A 21,572-nucleotide genomic window follows, 5' to 3' on the forward strand; every position below is an offset into this window, starting at 1 on the left:
TGGAATCACTCTGACATACTGCAGGGGACAGACACTGAGCCCGGTGATGACAGGGTTTCACTGGCACAAAAGTAAAGAATGCTCATAACTGAGAGCATGAAAAACTCCTAAAGGGTCTTCTAGTTCATAAAGAATTACCTATTAGTGCTGATATTAGTAACTTCACAAAGTAAACATTTTGAAAACTAACCATTTATTCTCTATTTAATCACCCATTGTTATGTCTGAATAACAAAATTCTGAAAAACATTATCAGGAAACCACACTGACTAAAAATGTCCTTAAAAAGAAAAAGGAAAAGAAATCTCTTGACCTTCCATGACCAGACAAGCTTGTTGCTTTCCTAGCATTATTTTCTTAGCTGCAGAAGCCGTTTCCTATCAAAGTCAGCCAGGGTGTCCCGACAGACACGACGCTGCAAAGGCAAAGCCACTTACCTTGCTTGGCTGCCTGCGTGGGTCCTCACTGAGGCTCAGCAAGAGGTAGAGTATTGACCATTTATTTTTCAAAACTCCCTGTTTGGAAAAAAGTTAATATTAAAAGAATGATTTTAAACTACTCTCCAGCCTTATTTTCCTCTTTCCTGAACTATATTTCCAAACTAGAAATGCATTTTAAAATTCACATAGTAACGTCAAATCTAACAATTCATAAGTATTTTCAACAGTGCTACCTACCCGAAGGCGGAAGCAAATGTCCTCATGCAACCAACAACCTTGGATCTTTCCTTCCCTTATTAACTAGCTCTAAAGTCCCCAACAAGAAAAGTTTTTTTAAGTTACCCTATTCCTGAATAACAGTATCGTCTCCCCTGAAATAATTCTTATAATGTCCCCAAAACCGTAATTATGAGACAAAGCCATCATAAAAATATGTGAATTATTTTTTCCTTTATCAACATCCCATTTAAGCCACAAGCACAAGTTAGTCTCAGCATCATGTGTACCTAAAGTCAAGATGTAGGTCTGGGCCGGGAACAGGGGCTCACGCCTGTAATCCCAGCACTTTGGGAGGCCAAAGCAGGTGGACCACTTGAGGTTAGGAGTTCGAGACCAGCCTGGCCAACATGGCGAAACCCCATCTCTACTAAAAACACAAAATTAGCCAGGCGTGGTATCACGCACCTGTAGTCCCAGCTACTCGGGAGGCTGAGACACGAGAATCACTTGAACCTGGGAAGCAGAGGTTGCAGTGAGCTGAGATTGTACCACTGCAATCCAGCTGGGAGACAGAGCAAGACTCCGTCTCAAAAAAAAAAAAAAAAGTGGGTCTGAAGCACTTAGCTGTCAAGATAACCAACCCACAGGTTTCTATGCAAGGGTTATCATACAGATTTCATTAATTTCCAATTGTGTATCACACCAGTCTGATTCGCAAACATAACAGCAGCCAAACCTCAGTATACTCTATTCAGACAGCCTTATCTTTTGTATGCACATGTAAGTACCTTTATTTACATAACAAATTATGGGATGATTGCTTATATTATGTAAACTCTCCATTATATAAAACACTCTCTGAAAGTTTCTTTTAAAAGTAAGCTCATCCCAGGTATTTAAATTACTGTCTAACTTTAAAAAATTGGTTGACATAGGCTTTTTCAGAAACTCAACTAATCCCCAGCCAGGGCCACAAGGATAAGAAACAGACCCAGCCCTGATGGAGTGTGTCTCATCACAGGCAACAGACAAGTGGGCAGATGCAATGTGGCAAATGGCACTTCACAGCTCACAAAAGGGCTTCTGGAGGAGACTCGAGTCTCCTAGAAAGATGGACCGTGTAGAGGGAGGGACAGGAACAGTGAACACAGCAACCTGACAAAAGCCAGGAGTCAGGAGGGAAGCTGATATCGGAATGAGGCCTCCACGCTGCACCAAGAAACTTGGATTTGGAGGTAAAGACAACAGCAGGAAGCCTGCGAAGGACGTCCTAGGCAGAGGCACCATCACTGCACAAGTGACGAACATGCTGGAGGGGACAACATGAGAGGAAGACCGCTGTTATCTGGAGGGAGATGCAAGCAGCTGAATGCAATGCAGTGAGCCGAGTGTGTGCTCAGGCATGTGTCCCCGGTGAGTCCCTGCAAGCCAGCAACAGGGGCCCGTGAGGCTCAGGCACTCAGGCCCAGGACCAAGGAGCCAAGCTGCCGCCAACCTTTAGCTCTTTCCACACATTAAATCCTGTCATCGTCACAACCACACTATGACAGGGCTTATTCTCTTCATGCCATAAATGAGAGAACAAAGGACAGCAAATCTGAATAACTCACCCAAATCACAGAGCTATATGCAGGGTTCAAACCCAGGTCTGCCCAACTCCAAAACGGACAAACGAGAGATATAGCTGGGGAGTCAAGATGACACTCAGGTTCTCATGGGGGGCAAGATCAATGGTGCTGTCATTCACCAAAAGAGAGAACACAGAAGAAAGAGCAGGCAGCGTGCGGGTGGATGCGAATGGACGCCCAGAGGGGTGGAACAAGACGCAACACTTCCTTCAGCTCAGAGGATGCCAAGTTGTGAGTCCCTGTGGGAGTTTCCAGGAAGTCTCTGAGTGAAATGACCGGTAGGTGAAGGGAAAGACGGCAGGAAATGTTCTACCTTTGCACTAAGAAACCGCTAGGTTAAAAATCTCAGATTATATTTTAGCAAAGATGTATCTGAGGGTGAAGGGTGGAGAAATTTCAAAAATGAACAAAATTATGCACCAAAAACTTAGCAAGTGACATAAAGGAGGAGGCAGCATTTTTTAACTATAAAAAGAGCAAGTATAAAACACCCGGGATCTCTTCAGTCTGCTGAAAACCGTTTGATATGAAGGTGTGGATGGAAACAGGGAAACCACAGGAGACAGTGAGGCAGTCTGGAAACACCACCAGCAACACTACCGGCTGGTGGAGCAACTATGGGAATACCACCAGCCAGGACCCACTAGGGAACACCACCAGCCAGGATCCACTAGGGAACACCACCAGCCACGACCCACTAGGGAACACCACCAGCCAGGACCCACTAGGGAACACCACCAGCCAGGACCCACTAGGGAACACCACCAGCCAGGGTCTACTAGGGAATACCACCAGCCAGGGTCTACTAGGGAACACCACCAGCCAGGACCTACTAGGGAACACCACCAGCCAGGGGCCACTAGGGGAACACCACCAGCCAGAAGCCACTAATGACCCTGAGACCAGAGAGATCAGGCTGGAGACAGCAGCTGCAGGGTCCAGGAGGGCCCAACACAGGGCAGGGACTGCCCTCAGGAGCTGTGGGCACAGCTACGCCACTGACAAACAGCTGCCCGGCAGCAGGGGAGATGAGTTTAGTGTCACCCCTCTCCCAACTCCAGACTCACCCTGGAGCTTAAGCCAGCTCCAGCTGAAGCCAACCGGGAGACACACAGCGAGAGGCCAGGAGTATAATCTGCCAGGCCTGGAGAGCACAGAGTGGGCAGGAGTGGGTAGAGGAGAGATTTGGCGGAGGAAACCAGATCGTTCCCACCACTCTGGCAGTACAGATGCTTTTAACCATCCGAAATCACTTCAGACCTGCCACCTCAGACTCTGAACTACAGGACCGCAAGTTCAGATACAAAACTTTTAAAACTGTGCACAAACTGAATTGTACGTGAAGAAAGTCTTATCAGGACATGGTAAGATCTAGAGGAACACCAAATAAACATCTTCGCAAAGCAGCTGTTTAGTGCCCAGCACAAGAGCTGATCTCAGCTTTCCCGGCACTGCCACACCAGAACACCTGTCATCAACAGGGCACCACCTACCATGCCGCCACAGCACCTGCACGCTGTTCCCTGCCCTCGAGGCCACAGTCCTGCCCGAGCAGTGCAGATGCACAATGTTCTAGTTCTACTCCCCTCATAAGCCACCCTCCCCCTTCGGACTTTCCTGCTCAGCCATGCTTCAAACCCAGCTCAGGAACACCACAGCACTCTACTCCCGTCTCCACGTCAACCTGGACCCTCCTTCCACTCCGGACTCCTTCCTCTAGGTCTAACAACAACAAGAGCAAACATTCGACTGCACCTTTGACCTTTCGTCCCCATGGTCTGCACAGCACACCCACACAAGGGGCCCTAACTAAGACAAGATAAAAAATTAGGATCAACAACCTTCACACTTCTGCGGAGCCATTTTTAGCAAAATGATGGAATGGCTACTAACCTGAATCTACTATTCTACTTTGTATAATCGTTGGTCTTATACTATTATTTCCTAGTATTTTTCATCATGTTTCAGTCATGCAATGAAAAAGCCAAGCAAGTCAGTTTTGGGGGCGAGCCCTAGGGAGCGGGCCACTATTTAAAACATTGATATTTAGGAATAAACATTCAGAGCTCCAAACAAAATTTTGGAAAACAACCATTTTAAGTCACAAAGTGTCTAAATAGGGCCAGGTGCGGTGGCTCACGCCTGTAATCCCAGCACTTTGGGAGGCCGAGACGGACAGATCACGAAGTCAGGAGATCGAGACCATCCTGGCTAACACGGTGAAACCCCATCTCTACTAAAAATACAAAAAAAAAAAAAACAAATTAGCCGGGCATGTTGGCGGGCGCCTGTAGTCCCAGCTACTTGGGAGGCTGAGGGAGGAGAATGGTGTGAACCCAGAAGGCGGAGCTTGCAGTGAGCCCAGATTGCGCCACTGCACTCCAGCCTGGGGCACAGAGCAAGACTTTGCCTCAAAAAAAAAAAAAAAAGTGTCTAAATATGTTTTCATCCAATGGCTAATATTAACAAATACAACAGCTTTTACTAGATGAAATCTCCCTTTGGGGATCTTGGTAAGGCTAAGAATCTGGAGAAATATGGTATCCAATAAGCAAATCTTTTTAACATACAGTGTGTAGAAAATGGTTTTAAAAATGGAGAAAGATTTAAGAAAAGCAAATGATACAGCAGTTTGAAATAATTTGCCTGGAAATGAATGGACAAAAAAGGTTCCTATTTCTTACTCTGTAAACATTACAAAGATAATATCGCAAATATTATGGAAAAAAGCATGCTTAAAACAGTGAATCCAAGTCAAACAATTAAGGAATCAAAATGGGCAGCAAATGAACTCAGCTTGTTTCAAGAGCACAATATAACAACAGAGGAAGACTCAAAATAAAAGAGTTTAATTACTAGCAGCATTAGGCCTGACTCAATCATTTTCACTGTGTAACACTAACAGTATTTGTTGCGCAAAGCACTAAACCTCTCTAGATTCACTTTCTTCTCCATAAAAGGAAAGAAAGCGGGATGAACTAAGTTCCTTTATAGTCAGAAATCACAAAAATCTCACCCTATGATTCAATTAATGTATTGGTATGCAGGCTGCCAAAATCTTTTATCAAAATACAAGGCTGGGCTTGGTGGCATGCACCTGTAGTCCCAGCTACTTGGGAGGCCCAGGCAGGAGGATCGCTTGAGCCCAGGAGTTTGAGACCAGCCTGGGGAACACAGCGAAGCTGCGTCTCAAAAGAAAAAAAAAGGTCAGAAAAATCATTCATTTTCAAGTATCAATATCCAACCACATTCAAAATCAATTTTTTCGTTATTCACTATGGCAGTACAAATTATGACCCAATGAATAAAGTTTATCAGTCAGATAAAGTTTAGCTATTATATGAAGATAAGACTTCTACCAATGTGCTTCCTCCCAGCAGTAATTAAGCGACTACAATAAAAACTCACACATTCTGTTGACTTTCCCAGTGCAGCTTCATTCATCTTTATAAGCAATTTAGCATTAAATCCAGCTAAAACTTCTAATACTGAAGCTCACACAAAAAAAGCAAATGCTATCTATAATTAAAAGCAATTACCAATTATAGAAAAGTTTAATATGATACCACAAAAAACATTCAAAGGTTCCTATACCACTCATCATATCCTCAACAATGAGTGCAATGACCTCCAGAATTCTGCACTGTACCTGTGAATGAAGTTTTCTGTGGAGTTCTGAAAATAATGCAGCATCTGCTTCTCTTCGTTGTCGAATAACTGAAAAGACAGAAAGAAAATAAGTGTGGTAATTACAAACACCAAAATTCATTCTTATGATGCTATTTCACCTACAACACCATAACTCGCAAGTGATGAATTCGGAGTCAAAAGTCACTGTCAAATTAGATGATGAGCAACTTTTAAGCTCTATGAATCCGATCAATTCATCTAACCTCCCTGATGTTTGTAAAGTACGGAAAATATTAGGCTGGGATCAAAGAGTTTATGTGAAAATTAGGTAAAGTAATAGAAATAATGGGATTATTTACAGTCCATCTACAAATATTAATAAACAGTAAGGCAAGCTATGATCACTGTAACCAGTTAACAGTGGTCACCTGGAGGTAGGGATGGAAAGTGAAAATATTAGGAATCCTGAATCCAAGGGCGGTAAGTTAAGTACAATATTCATGGTCATTCATTCCACTTGGAAACTACATATCCTAAACATTTTTGTTAAGATACACAGCAGGCTGGGCGCGGTGGCTCACACCTGTAATCCCAACACTTTGGGAGACCGAGGCAGGTGGATCACAAGGTCAGGAGATCGAGACCATCCTGGCTAACACGGTGAAACCCAGTCTCTACTAAAAAATACAAAAAATTAGCTGGGTGTGGTGGCAGGCGCCTGTAGTCCCAGCCACTTGGGAGGCTGAGGCAGGTGAATGGCGTGAACCCAGGAGGCAGAGCTTGCAGTGAGCCGAGATCACACCACTGCACTCCAGCCTGGGCGACAGAGTGAGATTCTGTCTCAAAAAAAAAAAAAAGATACACAGCAATGTTTCATCTTGTTTTAGTATTAAATGTCATAATCACTGTTTCAAAATAAAATTCAAAATAGCTTATTAATTTTCATCCACCAATTCATTTGATTAACAAATGTCTTCGGCTGTTCCAGCTACACTTACAAATTATCTGAAAGCAGTTGCAGCGAATGAGAAGTTCATTCTATGTTCTGTTCCATGAAGGAGGAGAAGCTGCGGTCGTATTGGGTTCCCTGGGGGAAGAGAACCTACTTTGCTCACATTTACAACACTGCAAACATCACCTGTGCACAGGTGCCTCTCAAAGAAGCTGTTACACCCACCAGAAAGGTGCCACTTTCAAAGGCTAACTTATAACTTCAATACTCTCTAATGAACCTTTGTATGTATCCCATTTTAGTAGTATGACTTTATAAAAAGCTCATCAGCCAATCACATTTAGCATTAAATGTTCTAATTCATCTGTACAAAGATAATGACTGACTTTACAGCCAACCCCATATTCTTCAGCTAAAAAAGGATCTTGGTATGAAGCACATACCAGAGATTACATAATCTAATCGTAACTGTACATTCAACTCTTCCTATATGGAAAAGGAAAGCTATCTTAAAACATACTATGTAAAGTGCATTAAACAAAATGAATGCAATTAAAATTTAATATAATTTACTGTATTTACAACATATAAATAGACTCAAAATACAACCATGAAATCAAGCAAGTGACGCTCTTTCTATAGAATGAGATTGGCACTAATTCATACATGCACTACAGTCACAGCACAATAAAATAAGAATAAAAATGAACACATAGTATTTACAAAATAAGTGATGTTTCTCTATTAAATTGATTCTCTATTAAATTTTAGCACATCTCCAGTTACAATGTACCCCACCTGCCAGTGTGGAAAATGTTTTGTCACACATGATGACTTTTGCAATTTGTTTCAATATAAAACATACTAGCACTTTATATTTGAGGTCGGTTATATCAAATGGAAAATTAACTTTTCCATATTATTCCAAAGAGCAGAGCTACCATAACTCAACTAATCTATCAACAACTGTAATCAAATTTCAAATGTCTAAGCATTCATAAAACATGACAAATTAACAGTGCCTATCACAGGAAAGGACTATAGGTGCTGAAGGAGGTGGTGCTCACTGGAGGGTCCCAAGAAGAGTTGGGGACACCTGCTGGGGACACCCCAGAGGCACCTGAGTCAGTCAATACACAACATGCCTTAATCTCAAAACACAACACCCACAGGAAACAAACTCTACATTGCTGCAGTTTTCTTCTTTAAAAGGAAAATCCCAGATTCCCTCGAATATCCACTGCAACAAAGTAGCTGTCAGTTCCTTATGAGTTTAAACAAACTTTATTTTTAGCTACTATGACACACTTATAGTAGTATGTTTAAATATGTGTAATATGCTCACCGCGAGGCCATGAAATGTAACTTTGTAAAGGAAATGGTCTGTTTATCACAGTACCTAATTGTTGGAGTCTTCAGTAATCATCTAAAATGTGTAAAATGGTTTAGGGTTCAAGAGGAGAGTATAGTGTTCTTATGTTGTTATATAGACATTGAGGAAAATAAATTTTAATATGTTAACAGCAGTATAAATACCCCATTTTTATTCCCCATCTTAAATAATACATGCACACTCAGCAACACCAAAGCTCTGCATCGTAACAGCAGATGGATCATTTCAGACTCCCACTTGCTCGTCCAGCCCTGAACAGGCAAAAGCACTATGTCTAGGTGAAGTACTCTGGGTCACACCCTCAACTCTATCCAGAACTGACTCGCCATCCAGTGCACTCACACAGGTCTAAAGTGGGACCGCCACAGACCATGGGCCAAACACAGTTCATAATGCAACAGCCAGGGGTGGAAAACTGTGCCACGCAGGACTTCTAGAAGGTGTTATCACTAAGACCCAAGGCCAAATGGACTTCTAGAAAGTGTTATTACTGAGACCCACGGCCAAATGGGCTTCTAGAAGGTGTTATCACTAAGACCCAAGGCCAAATGGACTTCTAGAAGATGTTACTACTGAGACCCATGGCCAAATGGACTTCTAGGTGTTATTACTGAGACCCAAGGCCAAATGGACTTCTAGAAGGTGTTATCACTAAGACCCAAGGCCAAATGGACTTCTAGAAGGTGTTATTACTGAGACCAAAGGCCAAATGGGCTGCTAGAAGGTGTTATTACTGAGACCCAAGGCCAAATGGGCTTCTAGAACGTGTTATTACTGAGACCCAAGGCCAAATGGACTTCTAGAAGGTGTTATTACTGAGATCCAAGGCCAAATGGGCTTCTAGAAGGTGTTATTACTGAGATCCAAGGCCAAATGGGCTTCTAGAAGGTGTTACTACTGAGACCCAAGGCCAATGGACTTCCAGAAGATGTTATTACTGAGACCCAAGGCCAACATCTACTCCACTTGGACAGTTTAACGGGGAGGCCCCAGCAGGGAAATGCACTGACCTTCGCACAGGCCTCTTTTCTAGGCCAACTGAAAAGCACCACTGCGTTTGGCTTATACAGCCCAGAGAACTGTAAGGATGAAGAGCTGGCCACCTGGAAAAACCACCTTTCAAACAGGACAGCTCATGTGTGGCGGCTCATTACTCAGAGCCGAGCTTCCCCTCAGACTCTTCAGAGGTGAAGCAGGGTGGCAGAGCCCTGCCAGGGATAATCAGATAACCTACTCACCAACCAAAAGCTAACAAATGGAAAGCTTTCTTCTCTAAGGTGCCAGGATTTGCAAAAGCTTTATGCACCATCCCAGAATTAAACATTCTAAAGTATTATGTTCTAATAGTTCTGACTCTACAACAGAATTGACTTGTCCTTATTTTGTACCAATATTAAAATGCGCTTGGGAACTACATACACACCTACGCACATACATACATACATCTGCTTAAGCTCTGACAAGTTTAAGAATCCAACACATGACATTTAAGAAAAATACGTACGCTCTTTCTTGATTTTTTCAGCTACTAAAAATTCATCTCTTTCAACAGTTGGGGCGAAGTTGCTGCCAATCACCCGCACAGCATACTGGAACTGCTGGGCTACATCAGCTGAAAGGCAAACAAAAGGATGTGGATTGTTACCAACCAGGTTACGTTCTGGTCACCTGAAGCTTCCAGTTCAAGACAGTGAACTAGTAATAACATCTATCTTCCACCTCCCCAAGGTCTTAACTGAGAGGACAGAAAAGCTATTAAGAAATCAAAACAGAATGAATGAATGAAATAAGAGTTCAATAAAATAAGAATGAGAACAGTAACACACCAGAGAGTCTGAAAAATCCTAGATAACAAAAAACAAACTGGCTCAGTAATCACGAAAAGAAAAGGAACAGAAAGGGTCACATCCCAACACATGAACAAGAGGAGAAGGCCGGGTCAGGAGAGCCTCTGAGAAACTCCCGGGTCAACACACACAAAAAGCCAGAAGCAGGTCACTCAACAGTCAAAATAGACAGTTAATTTGCATTTGCACCTCTAGATGAAGATGACAGCTTAAACGCATGTGCCTCTACTCCCTTCAAAAACACCATAAAATTCAGGATAAAGGAGTTTTTAAAACTAAAAGCATAAACCAACAAGGACAAAGAAAACAAAGCAGAAAGGAATCAGAGAGAAGTCAAAAAATGTGAGAAGCTGGACTGCAGATGGATGTGTGGTAACTGATTCAAGAGGACAATGAAACCTGAACACTAAATGTCCGTCAAGTTAAGAATGGGGAGAGGGGAGTGGGAGGAACAAATGTCAAGAAGAAATAACAGTTCCCACTGCAGAGCCCAGGCAGGCTCAGGAAAGGAAGGAACTGGATACTTTCAGGATGCAGAAGCAAGCAGGGCTGAAGGGGGAGACCTGGCTGCAAGTTTGGATGGAAACAGACTCCTGGGTCCTCCACCCAATCCCACGCTGCCAGACAACCACCGAGACCCACCCAGCAAGCCTGGTCTGGATGGACACTAGGGTGGCCCCGGTCCCTAAGTAAAGGTTAACAGACAACTCAGGGATCCCCAGTCCTTCCCAGAACTCCAGGATGCACAATTTGTCTATGGGAAAACTGATCAGCCCAAGAGAAAAGAGAGACAGATGGTGATGAGTGGGGATCCCCAACAAGCACACGGGTCTTTGTCAAATTCAGACAGACCACAGAGATAGTGCAGATCTGGTTCCAATCACCATATTAAAGAAAATATCACAAAAAGTGAGTCACATGAAACTTGTTTTCCCAGTGCATATAAAAGTTAGGTTTAATATACTGTGGTCTATTAAGTGTGCAACGGCATTATGTCTAAAAAGAAAAAAACATATACACACCTTAATTCAAAAATACTTTATTGCTAAAAAATGCTAACAATCATCTGAGCCTTCAGCAAGTCGAAATCTTTTTGCTGGTGGAGGGTCTCACCTTGATGTTGACGACTACTGACTGACCAGGGCGGTGGTTGCTGAAGGCTGTGGCAATTTCTTAAAATAAGACAACAATGAAGTTTACCACATCGATTGACCCTTCCTTTCGTGCTTCTTCTCTATAGCATGTGATGTTGTTTGATAGCATTTTACCCACAGTACAACTTCTTTCGAAACAGAAGCCAGTCCTCTTAAACCCTGCCACTGTTTTATCAACTAAGTTTATGTAATATTCTAAATTCTTTGTTGTCATTTCAACAATGTTCACAGCACTTCAGCAGGAGTAGATTCCATCTCAAGAAACCACTTTCTCTGCTCATCGATAAAAAGCAACTCCTCATCCCTTCACATTTTATCATGAGATTGTGGCAGTTCAGTTACCTCTTCAAGATCCTCTTCTACTTCTCTTGCTATTGCCACCACATCTGCAGTTCCTTCCTCCACCGAAGGCTTGAACCCTCAAAGTCATCCATCATGGCTGGAATCACTTTCTTCCAAACTCCTGTTAATGCTGACAATTTGACCTCCCATGAATCACAAATGATCTTAATGGCATCTAGAATGATGAATCCTTTCCAGAAGGTTTTCAATTTACTTTGCCCAGATCCATCAGAGGAATCACTATCTATGGCAACTATAGCCTTATAAAATGTGTTTCTCAGGTGATAAGATTTGAAAGTTGAAATTACTCTTTGGTCCATGTTCTGCAGAACAGATGCATGTTAGCAGGCATGAAAACAACTCCAGGTGCATTCTCAACGAGCAGTAAGGAATCTTTTTCTGAGCAGTAGACCTTAATAGGAGGCTTAAAATATTCAGTAAACCATGCTACAAAAAGATGTGCTGTCATCTAGGCTTTGTCGTTTCATTTCTAGAGCACAGGAAGAGTAGATTTAGCATAACTCCTAAGGGCCCCAGGATTTTTGGAATGGTCAACGAGCACTGGCTTCAACAACTTCAGTCACCTGCTGCATTAGCCCCAGACAAGAGTCGGCTTATTCTTTGTAGCTCTGAAGGAAGGCACTAACTTCTCCTCTCTAGGAATGAAAGTTGGCGTCTTATTAGACGCCAATAAGATGGCGTCTTATTCCAATAGAAGGGTGTTTCACTTACACTGAAAATCTGTTGTTAGTGTAGCCACCTTCCCCAATGATCTCAGCTAGATCTGGATGACTTGCTGCAGCTTCTCCATTAGCAGGTGCTGCTTCACCTTGCATTTTTATGTTATGGAGACAGCTTCTTTCCTTCAATCTCATGAACTAAAAACCCCTGCTAGCTTCTAACTTTTCTTCTGCAGCTTCCTCACCTCTCTCAGCCTTCACAGAATTAAGGTCTTGCTCAAGATTAGGTTTTGGCTTAAAGGAATGCTGTGGCTGGTTTGATCTTCTATCCAGACCACTCAAACTTTCTCCATATTAGCAATAAGGCTGTTTCAATTTATTACTCTTGTGTTCACTGGAATAGCACTTGTAATTTCCTTCAAGAACTTTTCCTATTCAATCACAACTTGACTAACTGGCATAAGAGGCCTAGCTTCTCGCGTGTCTCAGCTTTTGGCATGCCTTCCTCACCAAGCTTAACCATTTCTAGCTTTTGATTTAAAGTGAGAGGCATGTGACTCTTCATTTCACTTGAACACTAATTTCTTTTTTTTATTATTTCTTCTAAAAAACAAAAAGCGGGATACATGTGCAGAACGTGCAGGTTTGTTACACAGGTACACGTGTGGCAGGTTTGTTACATAGGTATACGTGTGCTGTGCTGGTTTGCGGCACCTAATGACCCGTCCTCTAGGTTCCCGCCCCTCACCCCCTACCCTCCAACAGGCCCAGGTGTGTGTTGTTCCCCTCTCTGTGTCCATGTGTTCTCACTGTTCAACTCCCACTTATGAGTGAGAAGGTCGTGTTTGGTTTTCTGTTGATCACTAATTTCACTTAAACAGTAAGAGGTCACTGTAAGGCTATTAACTGGCCTAATTTCAATATTGTTGTGACTCAGGAAATAGGCAGGCCTGAGGAGACGGGGTGAGACAGGGAACAGCTGGTCAGCAGAGTAGTCAGAACATACACAACACTTTTTTATTAAGTTTGTGCACTTCATGGCACCCCAAAACAATTACAACAGCAGCATCAAAGATCACAAGTTACACATCAACATAACAGATATAATAATCATGAAAAAGTCTGAAATACTGTGAGAATTTCCAAATATGACACAGAGATACAAAGTGAGCACATGCTGTTGGAAAAATGGTACCTAAAGACTTGCCCAACGCAGGGTGCCAAAAACTTCCAATTGTCAAATAACGCAGTATCTGTAAAGGACAATAAGATGACATGTGCCTGTCCTCCACAAGGAAGCTCAGCACTGGGCAAATGCTGCCCTAGCCAAGACCTTCCGACAACTCCACTCTTAAAGATGAAAAGAACAGGTATCACCAGATACCTGAGGGCATCATCTAAAACAAAAAGGAGACAAACACAAGAAGGAAAAAAGGAAACTCTAAGAAAAAGTAACAACGTAGGAAATAAGAAAATGGGGGCAAGATGTACAAAAACAAAGAAGCTATAATGGCCTACGAGATTAGACATAACACATCCATGAAACAAAACAGTATGCCATAAATTCAGAGAAGACAAGCTCTTGAATATTAAAAGTATGAAGGCAGATGTTTTTTAAAATAAGTAGAAAGCTTGTATTTAAAGTTGAAGAAGTCTCTCAAAAACTAAAACAAAAAGGCAAAAAGATGGAAATTAAGACAGCCAAGACAAGGAAATCACCACATCAGGCCAGGCGGAAGTGGGGAGGGAGAAACCTGGAGTGGAATAAATGTCCAAAAAAGTCATACAAGACAGAAAGGATGAGAAGGGAAGGGCCTTGGAAGTTACATGGTTCACAGCAACTGCCTCAGCCCCAGGAAAAAATCCAGGCTCTCATCTCTGCAGACGCAAACTCCCAATCTGAGGAACTCCCACCCTCAGTACAAGGGATCTGGGAGAAAAATGTTCCCCACTACAATCTCAGCAGCAAAAGAACGTCAAGGGTCAGGAAGAAATCTTTCAGAAAGCCTCTACCTTCCGAAAGCAATCACTTCAATAAGTGGATTGGAGCTGGTGCCAGGGTGGGAGAGCCTGCCAGTCTGCCCAACTTCTATGACTCTAGAAGTCAAGTTACCAGTAGATACCTCCAGATCCCCCCAACCCCACCACTGAGTGCTGGGCCCAGTTCAACCCGGGATGCAGAGGAGCAGCCCAACAGGGCAGTGCCCAGCTGCATCTGCCAGCAAAAGCCAACACTGTTCTCCATCCTAGGAAGGAAGTGGAACTATGAGTGGCACCTGGAAATTCAAGTGGGCACTCTGAGCTCAGTGTGGCTTCCTCCGCCCAATCCGCAGAGAATCTTTAAGTGAGCACTCTGAGCTCACAGTGTGGCTTCCCCTGCCCAATCCACAGAGAATCTTCAAGTGGGCACTCTGAGCTCAGTGTGGCTTCCCCTGCCCAATCCACAGAGAATCTTCAAGTGGGCACTCTGAGCTCACAGTGTGGCTTCCCCCTGCCCAATCCACAGAGAATCTTCAAGTGGGCACTCCACGCTCACAGTGTGGCTTCCCCTGCCCAATCCACAGAGAATCTTCAAGTGAGCACTCTGAGCTCAGTGTGGCTTCCCCCTGCCCAATCCACAGAGAATCTTCAAGTGGGCACTCTGAGCTCAGTGTGGCTTCCCCTGCCCAATCCACAGAGAATCTTCAAGTGGGCACTCTGAGCTCACAGTGTGGCTTCCCCTGCCCAATCCATAGACAATCCAAAATACCCAGAAATGTAAGAAAGGATTTAAGGAAGATATAAACAAAACCAGAAAAGTGGATCTAAGAAGAGCATTCCTGGTGAAACAGAAACTGAAGAATCCCTGAAAGATGTAAAGAAAACAAACAGGATTGACTTGAAAGAAGAAACTAGAGACAGAAGTCATCTCCGTCAAGACAGAGTAAGCACACTCCACTACTGATGACAATGTAAAACTCTGGCAAAAATACATAAAACACCTCTAATCAGACTCTGAACAATGGGTAAGAGAAGCAGACTGGGTATGAAACTGATGGATCAAAGGAAATCCTGAAATGACTTCCCCCATTTTTGCTTTTTGATATTTTCTTTATGTGTTTGCTGTTTACTGCACCAGCTGGGGCTGGGTAACACTCCAAAACCCAAACCACAAACAGGCAAAGACAGAAAAACCTCCGAGCCAGGCCCAGTCTCCCCAGCCAGGGCCCAGGTGGGGAAGGAGGGAGGAAGCACCACAGCTCTCCCAGCCCTGCGCCAGGCTACCAGCCCCTTCTACCTTCACTCAGGGGCACCCCCGCAGTGGGCTGCCCCATTCCACACTTGACAAGAACCAATAATGGCCCCAAGACTCCATCACAAGGCTGGCAGGCTGGGGGCTCGGATTTTAGCCAGAACATGAGGAAATGTGTTGGGAACCAGAGTGAGGGCAGCAGCACAGAAAAGGAAGCTGGAAAAAGTCACCCCTTAAAGCTGTGTACTATCGAGAAGGAGCCCAACTGAGACATGATGAAAGATATCCTTAAAAATGAAAGGAAGGACCCAAGACTGTGTGGTAGATAGAGCTCCCTCTCCCCTCCCCCCTCTCCCCTCTCCCCTCCCCCCTCTCCCCTCTCCCCTCTTTCCACGGTCTCCCTCTGATGCCGAGCCGAAGCTAGACGGTACTGCTGCCATCTCAGCTCACTGCAACCTCCCTGCCCGATTCTCCTGCCTCAGCCTGCCGAGTGCCTGCGATTGCAGGCGCGCGCCGCCACGCCTGACTGGTTTTCGTATTTTTTTGGTGGAGACGGGGTTTCGATGTGTCAGCTGGGCTGGTCTCCAGCTCCTAACCGCAAGTGATCCGCCAGCCTTGGCCTCCCGAGGTGCCGGGATTGCAGACGGAGTCTCGTTAACTCAGTGCTCAATGGCGCCCAGGCTGGAGTGCAGTGGCGTGATCTCGGCTCGCTACAACCACCTCCCAGCCGCCTGCCTTGGCCTCCCTAAGTGCCGAGATTGCAGCCTCTGCCTGGCAGCCACCCCGTCTGGGAAGTGAGGAGCGTCTCCTTCTGACCGCCCATCGTCTGGGATGTGAGGAGCCCCTCTGCCTGGCTGCCCAGTCTGGAAAGTGAGGAGCGTCTCTGCCAGGTCGCCATCCCATCTAGGAAGTGAGGAGCGCCTCTTCCCGGCCGCCATCACATCTGGGAAGTGAGGAGCGTCTCTGCCCGGCCACCCATCGTCTGAGATGTGGGGAGCACCTCTGCCCTGCCGCCCCGTCCGGGATGTGAGGAGCGTCTCTGCCCGGCCGCCCTGTCTGAGAAGTGAGGAGACCCTCTGCCTGGCAACCGCCCTGTCTGAGAAGTGAGGAGCCCCTCCGCCCGGCAGCCACCCCGTCTGAGAAGTGAGGAGCGTCCTCCCTCCTCGTCCGGGAGGGAGGTGGGGGGGTCAGCCCCCCGCCCGGCCAGCCGCCCCGTCCGGGAGGTGAGGGGCGCCTCTGCCCGGCCGCCCCTACCGGGAAATGAGGAGCCCCTCTGCCCGGCCAGCCGCCTCGTCCGGGAGGGAGGTGGGGGGGTCAGCCCCCCGCCTGGCCAGCCGCCCCGTCCGGGAGGCGAGGGGTGCCTCTGCCCGGCCGCCCCTACTGGGAAGTGAGGAGCCCCTCTGCCCGGCCAGCTGCCCCGTCCGGGAGGGAGGTGGGGGGGTCAGCCCCCCGCCCAGCCAGCCGCCCCGTCCGGGAGGGAGGTGGGGGGATCAGCCCCCCACCTGGCCAGTCGCCCCGTCCGGGAGGTGGGGGGATCAGCCCCCCGCCCGGCCAGACGCCCCGTCCGGGAGGTGGGGGGCGCCTCTGCCTGGCCGCCCCTACTGGGAAGTGAGGAGCCCCTCTGCCCGGCCAGCCGCTCTGTCTGGGAGGGAGGTGGGGGGGTCAGCCCCCCGCCCGGCCAGCCGCCCCGTCCGGGAGGGAGGTGGGGGGGTCAGCCCCCCGCCCGGCCAGCCGCCCCGTCCGGGAGGTGAGGGGCGCCTCTGCCCGGCCGCCCCTACTGGGAAGTGAGGAGCCCCTCTGCCCGGCCAGCCGCTCTGTCTGGGAGGGAGGTGGGGGGGTCAGCCCCCCGCCCGGCCAGCCGCCCCGTCCGGGAGGGAGGTGGGGGGGTCAGCCCCCCGCCCGGCCAGCCGCCCCGTCCGGGAGGGAGGTGGGGGGGGTCAGCCCCCCGCCCGGCCAGCCGCCCCGTCCGGGAGGGAGGTGTGGGGGTCAGCCCCCCGCCCGGCCAGCCGCCCCGTCCGGGAGGGAGGTGGGGGGGTCAGCCCCCCGCCCGGCCAGCCGCCCCGTCCGGGAGGGAGGTGGGGGGATCAGCCCCCCGCCCGGCCAGCCGCCCTGTCCAGGAGGTGAGGGGCGCCTCTGCCCGGCCGCCCCTACCGGGAAGTGAGGAGCCCCTCTGCCCGGCCAGCCACCCCGTCCGGGAGGGAGGTGGGGGGGTCAGCCCCCCGCCGGGCCAGCCGCCCCGTCAGGGAAGTGAGGGGCGCCTCTGCCCGGCCGCCCCTACTGGGAAGTGAGGAGCCCCTCTGCCCGGCCAGCCGCCCTGTCCAGGAGGGAGGTGGGGGGGGGTCAGCCCCCCGCCCGGCCAGCCGCCCCGTCCGGGAGGTGAGGGGCGCTTCTGCCCGGCCGCCCCTACTGGGAAGTGAGGAGCTCCTCTTCCCGGCCACCACCCCATCTGGGAGGTGTACTCAACAGCTCATTGAGAACGGGCCATGAAGACAATGGCGGTTTTGTGGAATAGAAAGGGGGGAAAGGTGGGGAAAAGATTGAGAAATCAGATGGTTGCCGTGTCTGTGTAGAAAGAGGTAGACATGGGAGACTTTTCATTTTGTTCTGTACTAAGAAAAATTCCTCTGCCTTGGGATCCTGTTGATCTGTGACCTTACCCCCAACCCCCTGCTCTCTGAAACATGTGCTGTATCCACTCAGGGTTGAATGGATTAAGGGCGGTGCAAGATGTGCTTTGTTAAACAGATGCTTGAAGGCAGCATGTTCGTTAAGAGTCATCACCACTCCCTAATCTCAAGTACCCAGGGACACAAACACTGCGGAAGGCCGCAGGGTCCTCTGCCTAGGAAAACCAGAGAACTTTGTTCACTTGTTTATCTGCTGACCTTCCCTCCACTATTGTCCTGTGACCCTGCCAAATCCCCCTCTGCGAGAAACACCCAAGAATGATCAATAAAAAAGAAAAAAAAAAAATGAAAGGAAGAAGAAAGATATTCCATGAAAACACTATTCAAAGAACGTGAACTGGCTACATTTCTATCAGACAAAGTAAACTTTAGACTAAGAAAAATTAACAAGGATAAAGTAGGGATCACAAAATGATAAAAGGGCAATTCACCAAGATGACAAAGCAATTCTAAATGTGAACACTCTAAACAGCAGAGCTGTAAGACACATGAAGCAAACTCTAATAGAACTGAAAGGAAAAACAGACATTCACAAATACATCTGGAGACATCAAGGGGCATTTCTCAGTAATCAAAAGGGCAAGTGAAGAGAAAATGAGCAAGGATATCGACTTGAACACCAACAACCAACTAAACCTAATCGGTATTCACACAACAGCCCACCCCACAACCAAACAACACACACTCTTTTCAAATGCACGTGGAACATTCAGGACAGACTGAACTGTGGGTCACAAAGCAGTCTGATTAAACAGAAAACAAAATTATTCAAAGTATGTCCTCTAACACTAACAGAATTAAACTAGTAATCCTTAACAGAATGGTATCTGAAAAATCTCCAAACATCTGGCAGTCAGTCAACACACACATGGGCCAAGGAGCCAATGAGCCAAGGAGCACCACAGTCACTGGAGCTGGAAAAGGCGACGCAGCACCCCCCAGAGCCTCCAGGGGTAGCCCAGCCCTGCAACCTGCAGTCAGCCCCAGGACACTGCCTTTGGCTCTGGTCTCCAGAAACACAGGGGAATAAACGAACTAATTTGTAATAATTTGTTACAGCAGTCATAGGAAAATTACGTACGTCCCTTTCATTATTTAAATTAAACTTTATTTAAAAGGTTGTTTTATATCGTTATATTACATCTTCACAGTAACAACTACAAGACTTAAAAATTCATGGAATGAACGTAATTCTGAACAGTTAAAAAATTTAACAGAAGCAAGGCTGAGCTGTCAAAAGAAAGGTCAGAACAGGCCTCAAACTGAAAAAACTGCTACTCCTTTCTCTTTCTCTATAAAGGTCCTAGAAATCTCTCGGGGAAAAGCCTCAAACTACAGTAAATGCACTTTCAAGGGGTTGCAGTAAAAGAAAGCAATGCAACTTCTTACTCCAAGAGCAAGCACTTCAAACTTGCAGTCATGGGTGAATGAGTTCTGGAGACCTAACACACAGCATGGGGACGGTAGTTAATGACAATGGATTGTGTACTTGAAATCTGCTGAGAGCAAATCACAGGTTTTCTCACCACACACACAAACACACACAAAAAAACGGGTACTGAGGTGAGCTGATGAACATATTGATTAGCTTCACTGTGGTAATCATTTCACAATCCATACATACATCAAAGCATCACATTGCATACCTTAAATATATATTTTGGATTTATCAATTATACCTCAACAAAGCTGAAAAAAATACATGGGCAATAAAAACTGTCAAAGAAAATCAGAAAATGAATTGAATGAAAATAAAAACAACATATCAAAATATGTGAGATGTGGCTAAAACAGTCCTTAGAGGAAAATTTATAGCATAAAATGCTTTCTTTAAAAAGGAAGATAGACCTCAAATCAATAATCTCAGTTTATATGATAAAATCTGGAAAAAGAACAAACAAAACTCAAAGTACACATTAGGAAATGGTAAAACAAACAAACAAAAAAACCCCAGCAGTCAATGAAATTTACAACAAAAAATGGTGGGGTGGGGGGAAAAAAATTCTTAAAAAAACAAAAAAGGAAAAAAAATCACAGAATTGATAAACCTTTGCCAGACTGACCAAGAAAAACAAGACAAGACACAGAATCAGGAGGGGATACTGCCACTGATCTTATAAAAATTTAAAAGATAATAAGGGCTAAGTAATTTATGTAGACACTTCACTCTCAAGGAGGTAGCTAAAACAACTCCATATCATAAGTGTGGGCTGGGCACACTTTCTTCCAAAGAGCACAATACAAGCAGAAAAAAAGAGTCACTCACAGCAGAGAAACCTGGCACACACACCTTAGCCAAGCGATCAAGGTCACTTTCAAGAAAGATGAATCACCCTGGTGGCAGGTATCCTCCATATGATGTGATGAAAATGTCACTTCACCCCGGGGGTCTTCCTCCCAAAAATGTGTAGCCCCAGTCTAGTCATGATAAAAATATCAGACTCAATTGAGACAGTCTACTAATAACCTTTAATCCTCAAAATTCTCAAGATCATGAAAAAAAAAGTCTGAGAAATTGTCAATGTCAAGAGAAGCCCAAAGAGACAAGACGAATGAATGTAACATTCCTAGAGGGAGCCTAGAGACAGCAAAAGGCCACCGAGTGATAAGTGAGGAAATCTAAATAACTATGGAGCTTCATTAATACTAGTGTATCATTATTAATTAATTAATTCTAACAAGTGTACCACGGTTATGTAAGATGCTAATAATAGACGAAATGGTACTGGGCTTACAGGAGCTCTATATTTGCAATTTTTCTGTAAGTCTACCATCATTCTAAAATAAAACTTTTTTTTTTTAATATATTAATGCCAAGACTCACTTTTCACAAATTCTGATTTTATTAGTCTGGAGTGGGGAGCCATGGCATCAATATTTTAAAGCTCCGTTTTCAAACTTTTAGTCTTCAAGATAGGAAAGCAATTAAAATGTGAGGGGGGGAAAAGCTTTCTTTGGTAAACTCAAAAATGAATTTCAACCTATATCACATGCCACATATGAAAATTTGTTGGGAAAAGCTGAGTGTTGGGAGAAGCTGAGGCAGGACTTGCATGTCTGACTAATGTAAAAGAGTCTTGGAACATGTCCGGGGTCCAGGGTCTAAAATCCCTTGTGGCCTTTGGAACGCCAATCTGTGCTAAAGGGCGGAAGGCTACCCTGACGCACCATAATCTCAGCCCAGGGCATAAAACCCCTCGTGGCTTGGATGGAATCCAGGACTCGTGGCTCTGGAATGTGTCTAGACTTGCTGGCTCCTTGCTCCTTGCTCTCCCAGGATGGATTGTATCTTGAGTTAAAAGAACCTGCTCTCCATTATCTCAAGTAGCAGAGCATATGCTAAACCATCACACCTGTAAATCATGTGC

The 21,572-nt window shown here is 45.8% G+C and overlaps 1 protein-coding gene across 7 annotated transcripts in view; it reads right to left on the reverse strand.

Annotated features, from left to right (window-relative positions):
- Window positions 1-21,572, reverse strand: part of TUBGCP3 (tubulin gamma complex component 3) — a 102,592-nt gene that overhangs the window by 73,257 nt on the left and 7,763 nt on the right. For all 7 annotated transcript variants that reach the window (XR_010150587.1, XM_001142636.5, XM_016925573.4 and 4 more), the window contains 3 exons: window positions 9,767-9,874; window positions 5,937-6,004; window positions 438-515 (listed from right to left, as the gene is read on the reverse strand). Coding sequence is in view for 6 of the 7 variants with exons in the window: in XM_001142636.5 (XP_001142636.2) it covers window positions 438-515; window positions 5,937-6,004; window positions 9,767-9,874 (254 nt within the window). In the remaining variant the exon portion in view is untranslated. The remainder of the gene's footprint in view (window positions 1-437; window positions 516-5,936; window positions 6,005-9,766; window positions 9,875-21,572) is intronic.

This window comes from Pan troglodytes, chromosome 14 (assembly GCF_028858775.2).
Source record: "Pan troglodytes isolate AG18354 chromosome 14, NHGRI_mPanTro3-v2.0_pri, whole genome shotgun sequence".
In the NCBI taxonomy this organism is placed as follows: Eukaryota; Metazoa; Chordata; class Mammalia; order Primates; family Hominidae; genus Pan; species Pan troglodytes.